This window comes from Syngnathoides biaculeatus, chromosome 8 (genome assembly GCF_019802595.1).
Source record: "Syngnathoides biaculeatus isolate LvHL_M chromosome 8, ASM1980259v1, whole genome shotgun sequence".
NCBI classification, from domain to species: domain Eukaryota; kingdom Metazoa; phylum Chordata; class Actinopteri; order Syngnathiformes; family Syngnathidae; genus Syngnathoides; species Syngnathoides biaculeatus.
The window spans coordinates 24,613,588-24,631,762 of record NC_084647.1 but is presented as its reverse complement, the minus strand read 5'-3'; the positions used below and the strand labels follow the sequence as shown (position 1 = coordinate 24,631,762).

Below are 18,175 nucleotides of genomic sequence, written 5' to 3'. Positions count from 1 at the left end.
TGCAATGTTCCCATGCGTCTTGTCGAGGAGCTATGGACACACACAAAAACCTGAGATAATTCACTTTAATTTTGTATAAAATGAAAACATAATTTACATGTAAATATACACTTATTACAGCCCAGAGCAACGAGGACAGATGAAGACGAAAACAGTACCCTCTCCTCACTGTTGTTACAACCCCCAAAATAAATTATCAAAACATCTAAAAAGGAACATTACACAGTATTACCATTACTGATTTGTTCAACACGGATCATGTAGGCTATAAATAGCTTCATTATACACAAAAACAAGCAATTATATATATTAAACAAACAAAAAAAAAATTTACATGACCAAAAACGACTTGCAGACACCTCAATGGAGGAGTAACTTAAAGCAGGGATGGGGAACCCAACCTATTGTAAAATGATGAGCGTGTGTGGTTTTAACATTTTTTGAGGCTTTTCAGAACCTCATTCGAGTTTGGGTCATATTACGTTGCCCACCCCTGATTTAAGACTTCATCAGCCATCTACAATGTTACACAGCAAACTCAACTTCACTCATTTACAAGAAGAAGAAGAAGAAGCCTTAAAGGGAAAGCCACTACGGCAAATTTTCTTCTCTTTAACAGTACCTGTGTTGGTGTAGCATTTAGGTCCAGCATCGTAAGGAACCTGAGCCAAGTATTCAACAGTTCCAGTTACCGCAAACAGTTTTATCGGATTTATCAAAAAGTACCGTCAACTGTGAAGCACAAACTTGTCTTTCTCTATGAAAAATAGATCAACAGTATATAAATAGTCTTTTTTTTTTCACACTGAGGGGAGGGGGGGAAGCATTTTGTCTCCCACATGTACAGTAAATGATAGAAGTACAATTTGATATTTTTATGCAAAGATGAGTATACAAATAGCTTGTAATTCTGAGAGAGAGAAAAATATATATGCACTTTCGGGATCGAGTACAATAAACACTTTTTAGTAGGGCGCAACAGTTAGCCTAGCTTAGTTTAGCATGCCGATAGAAGCTGGAGGGGAAAAAAATATGGCTTGTGATGAATGGAAAATCAGAATTGTCACTCAAAGTGACAGAGCAATGCAATAAGTCACCCACGGGTTTGTGGTGATGAGTTAACTTAATATTGAAAATGATGAGACCTCAACTGAGGATTGGATAAGTGTTTAAAAGAATGACGAAACAGCGTGAAATGCTGAGTAACAAGCTAGTTAGCGCTCAAAGCTATTAAAAAAATGCTAAGTCACCCATTTGCCTCAACGATAAGCATTGAAACCCATACAGAATTCTATACGTAACCCAACTAGCGTAGTAGTGACAGGTTATCTTAATGCGGAAAAGGATAAGATATTAGCAGGAAATGCTAATTGGCCAGGCAAGCTAAACCAGAGTGCAGAATTATTGAAAACAAAGTCACCAACTCAGCTCACCGTCAAAAGGATAATCAGACATTAAAGGGAAATCCACATTAGCGTGGAGTTAGCAAGCATGCAAAGCCACAGAAAACATCAATAACCCACCAACTTAGCGTCACTGTTGGGTGTTACATGAACGCTTAAAAAGGATAACCACAAATGGGCGGGAAATGCTAATTAGCCAGGTGGCTAGTTAGCGCTGAAAGCCATTGAGGACGCTAGCAGACGAACAAAAAAAGGTGATGTGTTATGTGTTACCAAGTGAGTTTAGCAGGCAATGCTCAGTGTTTCCTTTAAAAGGGCCTAAGTCGCGCCACTCCTATGAACTCGAAGCAATACAAATTCTTCCAGTACAAAAAGGTCCTGTGTAAACCATGAGGGATCATGACTTTGCCGTAAAGTGGTTTGTTCGCCACCCGGCTGTTTTTGTATAAACACACACGCACACACATCAGTACAATATAGATTATAGATAGGTGAGTACCTCACAGGCGTCTTATCTACATTACTTAAGAGTGTGTCGCGCTTCCGGGACTTCTAGTGCATCGTGGGAGATGTAGTCTATCATGACGTTTTTGGCTGATTTGCTTACAGGAACAGTGTTTAGGCCTCTCCAGGTGAATGAAACAGTCTACCTTAGCTTAGGAACCATAAATCTAAGATCTAGAAAAATAAGAGGCTCAGAGGGGTGCGGCAAGGTTGGGGGCGGGGGAAAGGTTTCCAGTTTTAAGGCAGTCCAGTCTGGTCCAGTCCAGTCGCGTTCACTCCCTCTTGGGTGGATCCTGGTGCGCGGTAGGCTGCGGAGCTTGCTCGCTCTCGCCCAGGTGGCCGAAGAGTTGGTTGAACTTGCGTAGCTGCTCGCTGGCCGTCACGCGCTCCTCCTGCAGACGCTGGTTGTTCTCACGCAGGTTGGCCATCTCGGCCAGGAGCGCCACCTTGTCGTGCTTCTCCTGAGGTAACGCATACATACGCTGTATGAAGTATATTGTATTGTAGAATACATGTACAGCATGATCGATGATGTTTCCGGTTAACATGACGGCACGCTGAGTTACGTCCGTACTTGCTGTTTTTCATATGATTGGATTTATGAATTTGATTTCATTTTATGGACTTAAACTTTTTTTTCCTACAAATATTTACTGACATTGTCTTTTGCCCTGCATTAGCATGTTTGTGATCGATCATTGTGCATGCCAACCAATTTCATATACAGGGCTTCCTTGTAGAGATCGTGCACGTGCACGTGACGTCACCATTTTCACGCCGCCATATTGCCAGTCAAACAGAGCTGCTCGACATGGTGGGAGCCATTGAACCGGAGGAGAATATTTACAATACCCGAGACCTGTTGTGCTGTTGGTGGTCACAACAGACAGGACAGATATTCAAAGAGATCATTATATAGAATAAATGCTAAAAAAGACCAGAGAATATCGATGGATTTCGGCAATTAAACGTGATGGATGGTGCCCGACCAAAATACACACACGCTTGTGTAGCGATTGCTTCATTTCAGGTAAGAAATATTCTTCTCAATCTCTTATCTAAAAGTATTTATAATTCCAAGTTGGCTCATTTGAGAACAATGCGTGTTTTCAAAAAAACTGTCTGGCGCAGAGGTTTACGCAGGTTAAGTGTGACCCCAATCGCTTCCATGTACGTTCTAATGGAGACCGTTCCCCAACCCCCCCCTCAATCATAGTTAATGAATGACAGTTTGTGTAAAACCAAGGGTCATTTATTTAATTATTAGTATTTGTATTGAATACTAGCTGAAAAGATCGATGGATTCCGGCAAAGGTTAACGTGTCGCCGAACACGCTTCTGCGTTCACAAGCCGTCAAAACCGTCACTATGTGGGATTTATTCCTGATGAGAACAGATCCAGCAACAAAGTATTCGTACGCGTCCAAGTCAAGCGGAAGCGAATTAAGAGCCCAATTTCTTATCGGCGAAAACATCAATTTCGGCATTAAATACGGGTCCGCTATGTCGAGTTTATCTAATTTTTCCAAGTACCGTCGTTTATTTTCACCTTCTAAATGTCTGACAGTATCGGACAAGACTCTGGGAGTCGTGCTACAAGAACATATTTCCGTGTTTTCTCCAACCGACTTAGCATTGAGCAATGACTAGTTTGACCGGCAATATGGTGAGGTAAACAAAAGTAACGTGATTTTATGATGTAGGTGCACGAGCTCTATAAGGACGCAGGTTCTTAATAGGGTTTCGGTCAGGGTGTGATTTGGGTCACAACGTGTTTTTTTTCCCCTTTCCTTCCATTATTGCCATCGCAACCACGGCTTCATTCATATCAGAGCTATTGTAAAGTGAACCTTTGCCAGTAAGTAAGCGTGACCAAAAACATAAAATAAAAATTATATTGTCCCTTATTACTCCAGATACAGTATTGTTTTTATTTTAACAAATGTAATAAATAAATCAATTTTTTATAAAATGTAATCCTATCAAGCACATGAGTCAAAACTGGTGGCCCGTGGGCCAGATCCAGTCTGCCAACTCATTTTATGTGGCTCGCAAACACAAATCAAAATAGCTAATAGCATTCCTACGTAATCATGTTGCAATATTGCATTTTTGTTATCAATCATGCTTTGAAAAGAAATGTATATTTTAAGAGGCTATTCCTACTACAGCTAGTCATCAATTTGTTGTGTATATTTCATTATAGTAAGTTTCTTTCGGCTTGTTCCCGTTAGGGGTCACCAAAGCGAGGTGAAAATCCTTTCATACGGGTTCAAAGTCTAAATGGCCCTCTGAGGGAAGTCCTAACGAAAATGTAGCCCATAAAAAAAACCCCCCAAAAAACAGGTTTGATGCCCCTGCTATTCTTTCCATTGATTAGCGGAATTGCCATTTATTTCAATGGGGCAAGATGATTTGAGATACAAATCATTTGAGGATAGGAACGTAGTCGCAGAGAAAATTCAAAGAAAACAGAAAACCTTCTGACTTTCCAGCACTAAAACACAGTCGGTCTCATTATTGTGTGTTCTGAGAAAGAAACAAAACATTCAAGAGTGACCGGCTCACTTTCTCTAGGTCGCTGTTGAGCTGTTCCAACATCACCTCCAGATGGTGGAGACGTCCTGACAAATTGTTGGGCACCTCGTCGCTGCAAAAGCAAAACAAAACAAATGCACATCAAATAAATGGCCAAAAGACGAGCATGTACAGCTAGTTTGAGCGTGGTTACCTGGTTAAGGTGGGTGTGGTCCGTGGCGTCTGAGGAGTGGGAAACGGCACAGGACTGCTGGCCGGCCTCATGTCAACGCCACCTCCTCGTGTCTCGGTTAGGGAGAAGAGTGACACGGCTCTTTGTGCTGGAAGGAGAAAAAGCATGATGGGATTAAAACCGCAGTTTCTCCACAAGTGCTAAATTAGGTGAAGTATCCACCTTCGTAGACTTTGGCAGCGTTGACCAGGCTGGACCATTCCAGTCCACAGGCGGTGTCAGGCAGGGGCATGAGTCCAGGGTCCAACCTCCTTAGCGGGGGGACTTTGTCTCTCACCTCACTTAGGGACAGATCCGACGCTGACAGCGGCACTGAAGGAAAACAGGCCCAGTCAGTCCAAAAAAATTGAGAGTCCCAGCAGAAAGTATTCCCACCCCTTCATGTTGTCTACATTTTCCAAAGACTTATTTTAACACTGATTTCAGTGTAACTTTCTTAAAAAAAAAAAAAAAAATCCCATAATAACAAAGTAAAAACACATTTTCTCACAGTTGTGCAAATGTATTGAAAATGTAAACAATTCAACGCAAAAGGTGCAAAATATGCAAAAAGTGGTGTGTACACTTTCTGGTGATGCTGACGAGCAGGGGTAGGCAACACGTGGCTCAGGAGCTAGATATAGCTTTCATTCTTCTACTGTGGTTCTCTGATGAATTAAGTTCAGCATTGCATGCTGGGAACCATGTGGCTTCACTGTCGCAACATTTGTAATTGAGTTTCAAAAGTGTTTTTCAAATGTAGTTCCAACATTGATGATTATGTGACCCTCTTAATAAATGGTTTTAATTTTTTTTTGTTTCTCAAGGTTGAAAATATTTTGGTTTCATATGGAAATAAACGGGCAGCACGGTGCCTCAGCAGGTAAATTGTTGGCCTCACAGTTCTGAGGACCTGAGTTCGATCCCAGCCCTGCCTGTGTGGTGTTTGCATGTTCTCCCCATGCCTACGTGGGTTTTCTCCGGGCACTCCAGTTGCCTCCCACATTCCAAAAACATGCAACATTAATTGGACACTCTGATTTCCCTCTTGGTGTGATTGTGAGTGCGACTGTTTGTCTCGATGTGCCCTGCAATTGGCTGGCAACGAGTTCAGGGTTGACAGCTGGGATAGGCTCCAGTACTCCCGCGACCCTTGTGAGGATAAGCGGCCAAGAAATGGATGGATGGAAATAAATGTCTTGTCAGTTGCAGTTTAATGATTTAATAAATGCAACACACTATTGGTTCTTACACATACAGGCACACGAATAAAAAAAATAAAATCAATATATGCAGGATTTTCCTTACTTTTCATGTCAAAAGGGTCTCGTGGCTCCTAAATTATATGTTCTTTTCTAAGGGGCACATTTCAAATGGCTTTTGCTATGTTTGAGGTTGCCAACCCCTGCACGAAACCAGTGCAGCATCAACTCACCCTTCTTGGGCTGCGTGTGGTTGGAGTTGGAGGAGGCGGAGTGCTTGCGAGTGGGCAAAGTGCAAGTGAAGAGCATGTCCATGGGGGCCGCCTGATTTTCAGCGTTGGCAAAACTGGTGTCCCTGCGACCGCTGCACAGCGACTCGTCCGAAAAGGTGCGCTGCAGCATACGCCTGGGGGACTCCAACAGAGAACAGAATCACAATATCAAAAATTTAACCAATTTTTCATCATTTACTTGATCTCGCCTGTTAACTGATCCATTTATCTGAGGCCAGGTGCTCTGTAGGCTATGTATCACTCGTTCAAAATTTCCAAATTCCTCGTCAGAGCTTTTAAATCGAATGCCCTTTGAAGTCAAGATTTTCCACTCGGAAAGTCCTGTCCTGTCCTATCTTGTCCTGTCCTGTTCAAGGCTGTTGGTAAGTGGAGAGCCTATTCAGGGTGGCTGGGTAACGGGTGGGGGGCACCAATTGATATGGGACATTGTCAAAACATTCCATAAGTGTAGTATTGCACTTAAACAACTTCATAAAAAGTGAAATGGCCTGAAAATTGAAATCTCGGTCTCTAATAGGCAGCAACCTGCAGAGGGACCAGTTTATCCATGGACACTCCATTTTGCCGCCTATATTGGATTGTGTGCAAAACAGAACGCACAAAAGGCAAATGTCGAGTTCTGTCTGTAAAATTGAAGCTGTCTTCAACGTCGGCCCCCACCAGAGAGCAGAAGCTGATTTTCATTCCACTCTGTAACATCGTAAGACTGGTCTAACTGTGTGTGTGTTATCTTTACTGGTTCTCGCTGTGGAGACTCTCCGGGGTTGTCCATGATGATCAGTTTCTTCAGGTCGTCCTCGATGGTGCTCTTGTACGTCCGCCGCGGAGAGCGCAGATCTCTCAGCGACGCTCGCAGTCGGGGTTGTCCGAACACGTTCTTTGAATTCATGTCCACCTGACTGAACAACAACACCCAAACGCAGACAGTCACTAACTGACACCCAACTCAAAAGGTTTGTCAGAGCTTTCAGATAATACAAGATGCCACTAAAGGAATAACGAAGATAATAATAAATGGTGGCTACAAAACTCACAATTGTTGTATTATAGTCAGTTGTCAAACTGTTCTTTGCATGTCCATCCATCCATCCATCCATCCATCCGAGCCTCTCATCCTCAGAAAGGTTGCGGTTCTTTGCATATCTTTTAAGTTATGCTGCCCCTATGTGGCCAATGCGCACACACCTGAAGAAGCGTCAAAACGGTCCATTGAATCATAATAAAACTAATTCTTCACACGTGGCATGGTGGAGCAGCTGCTAAAGCGTTGACCTCATAGTTCTGAGGACCCGGGTTCGATCCCAGCCCCGCCTGTGTGGAGTTTGCATGTTCTCCCTGTGCCTGTGTGGGTTTTCTCCGGTCACTCCGGTGCCCTCCCACATTCCAAAAACACGCAACATTAATTGGACACCCTAAATTTTCCCTAGGTGTGATTGTGAGTGTGGCTGTTTGTCTCCATGTGCCCTGCGATTGGCTGGCAACCAGTTCAGGGTGTACCCTGCCTCTTGCCCATTGACAGCTGGGATAGGCTACAGCACTCCACGCGACCCTCGTGAGGATAAGCGACAAAGAAAATGGCTGGATGATTCTTTACATTGTACTTATTTGTCTTTGCTGCAGGATTTTATAAAGTACTTTATAGAATGGGGTGGCACAGTGGTTGACTGGTTGGCGTATCCGCCTCACAGTTCTGAGGTTCAAATTGAGTCTCCCTGTGTGGAGTTTGCATGTTGCCCCCATGCCTGTGTGGAAAACATGCCTGATGGTTTAATTAAAATTTCTATATTGACCGTAGGAGTAAATGTGGGAGCAAATGGTTGTTTGTCCAAATGTGACATGCGATTGGCTGGAAACCAGTTAAAGGTGTACCCTGGAGTCATCTGGGATAGGAGCCTGCACACCTCCAACCCGAGTGAGGATAAGCAATTCGGAAAATGGATGGGTGGACTTTGTAGTCAGTTTTTCTAGGGAGGGTCAAACAAATTTTATGGCATTTAGATTCATGTTCGTGGGTAAAGATTTGAGATACAAGTGTTTTCCGTTATGAGCGTCATCACTGAAAGAATAAACTCAATTTCCAGGCCCCACACAAAACCTGTTTGATAACAAAGAACATTAATGAATGAAAAAAACCCAAACATACATCTTGCTGTTGCTGCTATCAGAACTGGACGAGGTGTTTGCATTGGGAGGTGACGGGCTGACATCTTCAGGCTGCCAGCCACTTTGTCTGCTTTTCCCATAAAATGACTTGGGGGCGGAGCTTGACAAAGGGGCGGGGATCAGGTGGGCAGAAGTGGGCGTAGTAGTCGAGGCGCGGAAGGGCCGTGCTTTGTCCGCCATGGGTGTCTTGTAACCCTGAGGTGTGTAGGCTCTAGTACACACAGCAACGCAAAGTAGGCTTTCAGAAGCAATCAATCACTTTGATACTTAAAAAGAGCTCCATCTCTGCGTATTACTTTTCAAAGAAAGCTTTGACAAAAACACTTTGATGGCTGTCATGTGTCTCACTGTTACATGTGGTTAGGGTTACATCTATCATTGTCATTGTGTTCATCAGTAGCTAAATAATCCAAAGTGAATATTACAACCATATCATATCTCATAATGCAGTAGTTGACTCAAGTCGCGAGGTAAATCAGCATTTTTTTACTTTTTTAAATGTTCACAACTTTGTATAAAAATCAGATATATTGTAATGGCACTCTTTATCTATAGTTCCAAGCCACTCTTTTGAGTTTGGTGACTTTAAAGCCTTCTGAAATGAAACATGGGAATAATATGCATGTGAAAGAGGGAAAGTGAAGCTCGTCCCTGGTAACTATATCTAAGGCAAATGGGTGACAATCAACTGTTATTTTTATAAAATTGTTGGTCCGTGTTGCGTCTGGGGGACGATGGTCCAAAACATCAAAGATGTGTTTTTGCTATATGTAAACTATTAAGCCAACAGGCCATCTATGTACTTTACACAATGTTGAGTGACGGTGGTCGTCACACCCGCTGCAATCACAAAAGGACTCCAGCGCGCACCACCAGCGTCCTCAAAATTAAGTGCTGATGACGGCAGGTATCGTTTGCGGTGATCACGGGATGATAATGAAGTACTATTAAAGTGCGGGTGACATCCCTATAAACATTCTAAAATAGATATTGTAATGAAAAATACATATAACAGTATTCACTTCAATGTCTATACGGAAAAAAAAGTGAGCGGAGAGCGCGTCATCCATGCACAAAGTTGCGCAGTTCAGTGTCCCTCGACATCCAAGTGGTTGCCATATTAGTCGCGTCATCTGTCCTTGACAGTGTGGGTGAGTTTCGGGCCGCCGTGCTATATAAGGAGGGGGTGGAGCCGAGCTATGTTGCAGGCTGAGTGAGACATTGTTGGCTGGGCGACGCGCACATCGATACATTTCATACGCGGATCTTTTGTTACGTTATGAGAGAGACCGATTACATGGTCCGCCCCAAACTATGATTTTTTTTTTTAGTAGCTGTATGCGCACATCAACACATTTCATACGCGGATCTTTTGCTACGTTATGAGAGAGACCGATTACGTGGTCTGCCCCAAACTATGATTTTTTTTTTTAGTAGCTGTATGCGCACATCAACACATTTCATACGCGGATCTTTTGCTACGTTATGAGAGAGACCGATTACGTGGTCTGCCCCAAACTATGATTTTTTTTTTTAGTAGCTGTATACACACCTACCTGTTATTTGGAACCCACGAAGCTCTCATCCTTTGCACCCGTGCAATCAATTTTTCACAACGAACAGGGTCTCTATCAAACTTATGAAGGGCAATTCCATTCTCCCGAATGTTCAAGCAATGTCCAGCAATGCAATGAGCCGGCATTTTGGCTAACACGAAGGAACAACGAGCTACCTTCGCGGAGGTAAAACTATTGGAAACAAACGAGTCCACGAGGGGGCGCCACTGTCCTTTACGTCACTTCCTGCTTCTTCTCGACAACAAATTCCTGAGAGGATTTTCATGGCGGGAGTTACAAAAAGCTGCATACGTCAAAATCATGTTTTGTGGGGGAAAAAACACATGGGACCATATTGGCTGTGGGTTTTTCATTAATAATATGCCAAAAATCATCCGTTTGACGACACTTGAGCTTTAAGTATGTTTTTGTGGCGAGTCGAGGGCTGCGTTCATGAGCTGTGAGAATAGTGTGTTTCCTGTGAAATCCGCTTTTTCCTTGACAATAATGCAATGTTGTTTGATGTGCTTCTTCTTTTTCTTTTGGCTTGTCCCGTTAGGGGTCGTCACAGCGTGTCATCTTTTTCCATTTAAGCCTATCTCGTGGATCCTAACATCTAACACCCACTGTCCTCATGTCCTCCCTCACCACATCCATAAACCTTCTCTTTGGTCTTCCTCTCGCCCTTTTGCCTGGCAGGTCCATCCTCAGCACCCTTCTACCATTATACCGACTCTCTCGCCTCTGAACATGTCCAAACCATCAAAGTCTGCTCTCTCTAACCTTGTCTTCAAAACATCCAACTTCGGCTGTCCCTCTAATGAACTCATTTCTAATCCTATCCAACCTGCTCACTCCGAGCGAGAACCTCAACATCTTCGTTTCTGCTACCTCCAGTTCTGCTTCCTGTTGTTTCTTCAGGGCCACTGTCTCTAATCTGTATATCATGGCCGGCCTCACCACTGTTTTCTAAACTTTGCCCTTCATCCTGGCTGATTCTCTTCTGTCACATAGAACACCAGACAATTTCTGCCAACTGTTCCACCCCGCTTGGACCCATTTCTTCACTTCTTTACCACAGTCTCCATTGCTCTGTATTGTTGACCCCAAGTATTTGAAGTTGTCCACCCTCGCTATCTCTTCTCCCTGGAGCTTCACAAATTTGATGTGCAATGAAATCATGTACTGTATATGTGATGCCTCAAAATGTTTCGCAGTAAGAAGACCAATAGTTGTGCGATGGTCAATCGGCAGGTGTGCGAGGGTGAGTTACAAACTGAAATGGGTTCACAACTCTTTAGTTCAGTCACATGGCTCAGTGTGTGGCAGGCCCAATATACGTCACAGTGACTTGTATTATTACCTCGGTTTGAAAGCATCCATTTTTTCAGCACTGGATCCAGGAGGCGGGAACGTCCGAGTGCGATATGATTTGTTCTGACTGACCGCGGCCGAAGTGCCGGGCGACGACTCCCGTCTCTTGGCGTCCCCCCTGCTGCCGCTGCTCCTTCCAACTGATACCTCCTGGTTGTAGGTGACAGTGCCGTGAGAGAGTTTGTGGGGCTGGCCGCCGGAAACGTGCCGACTGTTGTGATTGTTGTAGTGGGCTGGAGCATCGATGCCGCTGTCGTTAGATCCACCCTTGTTGAGAGGGTCCGGATCTACCTCGGCGGGATCGCCCGGGAAACCTCCATTGCCCCTGTCGCCCGGCGGTCCTCCGTCGAACCAGCGCTCGTCGCTGTGGCTGCTGGATGCGTTACTGGACAGCGTATTGCTGCTGGAGTGGCTGGAGTACTGAGTCTCACCCTGTCGCACAAACAGAAGAGGCGAAGTCAGGAAGTTGACAGAGTCACAAGTGCTAATGGTGAATCAAACCTTGGAGTTTCTGTTTGGTGAGTCTTTGCCTTGGACATCCTGTCTCAGTCTCCTCTGACCTCCTCCACCAGCCTGCACCCTGGATGACGAAGCTGGAACATGCCAGAGGGGTTCTATACATACATTCATACATATACAGAAACACACACACACACACACACACACACACTATGTAGGTCTTGGTCAGGTTCAAAAGAGATTCAAGATTGCATCTTTCAAGTTCGTATTTAAGGGACACACTCGAAAATAAAATTGACACCCATTATAATTTGGTCCGTAAGCGTTTCTAGGGTTCCCTGCCCAAAAAACAAAACCAAAGAGAAAAATGGGGTGAATAGAAAAAATGTGGGAAAGAAATGACAAAAAAAAAAAATCTGTGAATAGGTGATTCTCTAACTCCTGTGAGTATGTGGCTGCCAACTTCAATTTTAATATAGATTTTTTTATGAAGCTCTATTGTTAAGCTATTCAGCTCTGTAGTTGTTTGATTATATCATACAGTTTTTCCACTATTGCACAGCACCATTGATGTAGAACCTGAAAAATTAATTAAATTAAATTAAAAATCCAGGCCAGTGGTACTCTGGGGTACAACTGCTTACCCGTTTTGCAGCGCTCCATGGTACTCTCCTGACTGGTGAATCCCGACGATGACTCTCCACTGGATACGATGTCTATGCTGAGGTGGGCCTCATATGGCAGCAGGGAGCGCTGTCCAGTGCCGTATCTGCACGGGGCACAGAACAGTGCAACATGCTGACGACCATAGTCATAGACATTGCAAACACATGTAACATGCAAAACACAAGATACATTTGAAATAACTTCAAATGTCCCAACTTATACAAACATTTGCTGCCTTTTTTTTTTGCATCTCGTTGAATAAAAACCTGTTCCTCAACAAGTCACCCAAGGATTCTTCCACAAGATTGCTAGCACTCAGCCATAGACCTAATGTGTCACAATTATACACACTAGTGTAATTTATCTGTGTGCTATAGTTGCTCTGATTGGCTTGTGACATAATATATAAAGTTGTTTCAACCTGCAGAGCATGATGCCCAATTCAGATTTTGTGTAGTCGTTCGCATTGCAAAAACAAATGGCAGTTCTGCTGGAGACTGACTGAGTCCGAGACATCACACGCATGCAAACAAACATGATGCACTGGGTTGACACAAGTCAAACGGTCCCATGGGTCGGTCCAATTCATGACGCAACATTATCTTTTTGCTCTGTTTTCTGCTGCCGTTAGCTTTTGCAACGTCTGTTTTGTCGAACAATTGTAGTGTTTGTCCCTGATTGATGACAAACTGTAAATTGGATGAGTGCTCTGTGAAGCATCCTTATTGCACTCAAATTTATTTCCACGGATGAAAGCGCCCTGGGTCAGATAGGGGGAAAAATTGCACCATTCACATTGACATGAAAAGAAATCAGATATATGTCAAAATGCGGAAAAACAAAAAAAAAAAAAAAACAATTGGAATGGAGATTGAATATGAAAATTGCCTAAGAGAAAGTCCCATCACCTGTCAGGCGAAGGTTTGTAGCGCACAAAGGGCCCGGGTGTGATTCCGGGCGGCCCCAAGGCGGAGAGGCTGACCAGGCCCGAGGAGGGCGAAGAGAAGCTGGCTGACGGGTTTCTGTAGGGAAGCACTCTGTCACCCCCAGCAGGAGATATGTTGTACTGGTTCTCTGGGTAGCTGACCGGCCTGAGAAGAGAGACAGAAAAGAGATGACAAGTTTACCAAACATACAGAGTGAATCAACACTGCTTGAGTTTATATGTGTCAAAATGAAAAATGAGGACATAAGGTTGAAGAAAAGTTGGGTATGTACACAATAGGGGCTGCCGCACACTGAGTGATGCGGCCAAATGAGACTGAAGTTTTTTCTCATGCTTTTTAGAATATTATCCACTTTTAGATCATATTACTTACACTGTATGCAGTCTTAACTGTCTTTTTTTAAAATATGTATGCATATATTTTTTGGGGTCATTTTTATTGTTTTTATTTTGTTTCAAATGTTTTAACTCTTTGTTTTCAAATGGCTTTAATCATGTAAAGCACATTGAGTTACCTCGTGTATGAAATGCGCTTAGCAAATTAATTTGCTTTGCTCTGCTTTGAAGTGAATCCTCGCGCAAAATTACGGTTGCAGACTCTTAGCCGCAAACCATGCGATTTACCACTGCACATCTATCGTTTCAATCTAACAGTAAAACTGTGATTCTGTACCAGGTTTTGAATCTCCTCATAGAAAAATGTAGTCGAGATAGAGCAAGATAGAGCTTGACAACAAAACACCTGCATACCAAAAATAGCATGTTCTACTGATGTATTTTATACTGTTTAGCCATGTTATCTAAGAGGTTTTATGACCCAGTGCCAACACTGAACATAATTATTAATATAGAATGATGGTGTTTCTCTGACCTCTTGGAGTTGAAGTGCTGAGGTTCCCTATAGGGAACAGGCATTAATGCCTTGTGGGAGGAACGGAGAGGCAGAGGTGGTGGTGGTGGGCCCATAGGGGCCCACCGCTGTGGGTTGGGGGTGCCATGCAGCCCCTGAGGGACGGGCGTACTGTCCCAGCGCCAACCGGTACGAGGGGAAGGTCGGTAGCCCGCGGCCAATGGCTCAACTTCGGGCTTCTGCTCCATGGTCTTCATCTCGTACTCCTCTGTGCAGCCCCTGAAACAGTCACAGACAGACGGCAACTCACTCATGTGCACAAGCTTGATTCTCATGTCCATTTGCTTCACTTTCAATAAAGAACTGCACTGCATATTAAAACTCACTGTCATGTGCTCGTAGCACACTGTAGACAGCAGACACATAATGGCAGCCACTAATGAGCTCCCCTGACACTGACAGGTACAGAATGAGAGGAGAGGAAACCGTTTATCGGTACAACAGGCCTCCATCTCGCCTACTGAGAGACGGAGGTCAAGTATGTGCATGTACATTGCAGTCCAATCATATCAAAGGAATCTTTATATAAGGCCTCCTTATATACCTTAGATCTACTGTATGTGGTCACAGTCACCATGCAATGACTGCAGACTTTATTAAATAAAGTAAAACCTTAAATTGCTGAAACTTATTCTCATTAAAAATAGTGGACATAATGTCAGAAGCTCCCATGTCGGTTCCATATCTTAACAAAAATGCCCCACAGCCTGAACATTATCTTAATATCATTATCAGATTCACCATGTCAGAATTTGATCCAGTTGACCAAAAAAAAAAAAAAAACTGAGAAAATGGTTCAGCAGCTGAAACCATCAACAACCTGTCTTGACTCAATACCATCTGACCTTTTCAAAAGTGAAGTCTGTGCTCGTTGATTTGCAGCAAATAATTCCTCACTTTAGTCTGGCGAATTTCCTAAAGCTCCTCCTGAAGCTAAAAGTAGGTGCCGTAAAGCCTGTTCTGAAAAAACAGACACCTCCATATCAGAAAGCTAAATACCCATCTTAAATCTCCCTTTCATAGCCAAGATTGCTGAGAAAGTTATTTTGAACGAACGTAGCAATTTCTTAAATTTAAATGGACCTTTTGACAAATTTCAATCGGGTTTCTGAACTCATCACAGCAGAGAATCTGATAAAATGATATAAGGTTGAATACTGACTCGGGAAAGGTGTCAGTTTTGGTCTTGTTGGATATCAGTGCGGCGTTTGATATGGTAGATCATAATCTACTGCAGAACAGGTTGGAAACATGGGTAGGACTGAATGGAACAGTCCTTAAATGGTTCAGGTCCCACCTGGAGGAATGGAGTTACTTTGTAACCAATGAAAGTGCTCAATCTCAACAAATGGCAATGACCTATGGGGTCCCTCAAGGGTCAGTTCTTGGACCCCTCCTGTTCAGCCTATACATGCTACCCTTGGGTTAAATTCTTCAGAACTTAAATTTTGACTATTATTCCTATGCAGATATATTTAGCAGTGTCTGCAGATTACTACAGTTCAATGGAGGTGTTGTGTCACTGTCTAAAGCAGATAAATACTTGGATAAGCCTAAATTTCCTTCAATTAAACAACAACAGGCAGCACGGTGGATCAGCTGGTAAGTGTTGGCCTCACAGTTCTGACGTCCCATGTTCAATCCTGGACACGCCTGTGTGGAGTTTGCATGTTCTCCCCATCCCTGAGTGGGTTATCTCCGGGCACTCCGGTTTCCTCCCACATCCCAAAAACATGCAACATTAATTGGACACTCTATATTGCCCCTAGGTGTGATTGTGAGTGGGGCTGTTTGTCTCCATGTGCCCTGTGATTGGTTGGCAACCAGTCCAGGGTGTACCCCGCCTCTTGCCTGTTGACAGCTGGGATAGGCTCCAGCACTCCCACGACCCTTGTGAGGATAAGTGGCAAAGAAAATGGATGGATAAATAACAACAAAAATGACATAATTGTTTTGGGCAATAAAAAAAAAAAGGATTGCTGTTCATAAATACCTGGACTCACTATCTTCAAAAAGCAAAGGCCAAGTCCGAAACCTTGAGTGTTCTGACAGATTCTGACCTGACTTTCAACATCATATCATCAATTACTAAAACTGTCTTAGATCATCTGAGGAACATATGAAGAGTTTGTTTTCAAAACGAGACATAGGCATTTTTTTCAGATTTACGAAACTCGCGCCAAAATTATCCATTCGGAACTGGATAATTTTGGCGCGAGTTTCGTAAATCTGAAAAAAAAAATGCCTATGTCTCGTTTTGAAAACAAACTCTTCATATCCAAAGTGAATGCTTCCATGTGTCAAGCAGACCAGGAGAAGCTCATCCATGTAGACTTGATTACTGTAATGGTCTTCTGACTGGAGTCCCCAAAAAGAGCATGAAAAAACTGCAGCTTATCCAGAATATTGCAGCTCGGGTTCTGACCAGAACATACAATTCTAATTGTAAAGTCTTTGCACTGGCTTTCAGTCAGGTTTAGGATAGATTTTAAAGTTAGGATACTGGCCTCTAAATCACTAAATGGTTGAGGTACTGAATACATGAAAAAAAATCTCAATTGAATACAACTCATACAATTTTGACAATTCAAATCTGGCCACACCTGTGTGGAGTTTGCATGTTTTCATGCCTATGCATGTACTCCAGTTTCCTGCCCCCTTTTTTTTAATAAAAAAACATGCAGGAGTAGGTTAATTGAAGACTAAATTGGTTGTTGATGTGAATGTGATGGCAAATAGCGGTTTGCTCATATGTGCCCTGCGGTTGGGTGGGACCATTTCAGGGTGTACTTTGCCCCTCGCCTACAGTCAACTGGAATAGGCTCCAGCATGCCCGGGACCGTAGTGAGGATAAAGCAGTACAGAAGATGAATGAATATTTCAGAGTACTCAAGTGATCTCCACGCCCCGGCAACATTTCACCAGATAGCATTAGTTCACACACACACAAAAAAAAGGAATTAATTTAAAAGGCTTCAAGCTGCTGATTACCAATCTCAACTGAAGGTGTCTGTCAAACTTAACATAAAACCTAAGAGGTTAACTGTTCGCATTCCATTCAATTACATTACAGTTTTTTTAATGAATATTCACATTCAAGATGATTTGAGATGTGTGTTTTGAATTACGAGCATAGCCGTGGAACAAATTAAACGCGTATCTGAAGGCACCACTGTAATGAAGCAAAATGTAGTGCCCTACTCAGCTGCAACTGCAGAGGCACTGTTGATTCAGTCCCAACCTGTTTACTTTCTCATTAAGAACAGGATGGCATTCGCTAAGAAAAGTTGAGTTACATCCAAGCCGCACTGTACAGAAAAAAGGTCGTTGTGTGAAAATTGTTTTTGAGGAAATGTAATGTAAGTAAGTAGCAGACGTTTGACTTGACAAAACAAGCTTTTCAACAAGACTATTTAGGGAAAAAGCATTTTGTTCTGTTCTGACAAAACATGTTTCAGTTTTTTTCTTTAGATACAACCCAAATAATTCCAGAACCAATACATTTACATCCCATTCGGCACAACAAGTGATTTACATCCATTGTTCTTCCCTGGATACAACATTTTGCCCTGGTGAATCCAAGGGTTTGGTTACATTAAGCCTTCTAATATGCATCATGCAAATAAAATTAACATTCCATGAAACACATTACATAAAGAGAAATGCTTTCAAAAGCATCTATCTAACATTGTAGTATTTCGCTTTCTTGCTTTGTCAAAGTCGTCGGTACATACCCGAAGCTCCTACACATGTACACACGGAGGGTTTCTTCCCACACAACTGGCGCCCCCCCAACGTGCACACAAGGTTATCCGCTATCAACATCTATTGCACCTTTTCTTCCAACGTATCTGTCAGTCTCCGAAACTGAAGCTTAGCGGAGGCAACTCCTGCGCTCCTCTCTCTATCCATTCCGCCCACTCCCTTTCACACTCACTCAGCTCCGTTGA

At 43.1% G+C, this 18,175-nt stretch overlaps 1 protein-coding gene across 3 annotated transcripts in view; it reads right to left on the bottom strand.

Moving 5' to 3' along the window:
* Window positions 1-100: 100 nt before the first annotated feature.
* Window positions 101-18,175, bottom strand: part of sipa1l3 (signal-induced proliferation-associated 1 like 3) — an 88,385-nt gene continuing 70,310 nt past the window's right edge. Inside the window, exons 12-23 of one of the 3 annotated variants that reach the window (XM_061826895.1) lie at window positions 14,187-14,444; window positions 13,278-13,460; window positions 12,348-12,472; window positions 11,746-11,858; window positions 11,234-11,676; window positions 8,295-8,525; window positions 6,888-7,050; window positions 6,092-6,275; window positions 4,840-4,989; window positions 4,639-4,765; window positions 4,476-4,557; window positions 101-2,368 (exon numbers count right to left, since the gene is read on the bottom strand). In XM_061826895.1, the coding sequence (XP_061682879.1) occupies window positions 2,180-2,368; window positions 4,476-4,557; window positions 4,639-4,765; window positions 4,840-4,989; window positions 6,092-6,275; window positions 6,888-7,050; window positions 8,295-8,525; window positions 11,234-11,676; window positions 11,746-11,858; window positions 12,348-12,472; window positions 13,278-13,460; window positions 14,187-14,444 (2,248 nt within the window). In that variant the 3' untranslated portion in view covers window positions 101-2,179. The remainder of the gene's footprint in view (window positions 2,369-4,475; window positions 4,558-4,638; window positions 4,766-4,839; window positions 4,990-6,091; window positions 6,276-6,887; window positions 7,051-8,294; window positions 8,526-11,233; window positions 11,677-11,745; window positions 11,859-12,347; window positions 12,473-13,277; window positions 13,461-14,186; window positions 14,445-18,175) is intronic. The other 2 variants (XM_061826896.1, XM_061826897.1) reach the window with 2 other exon arrangements.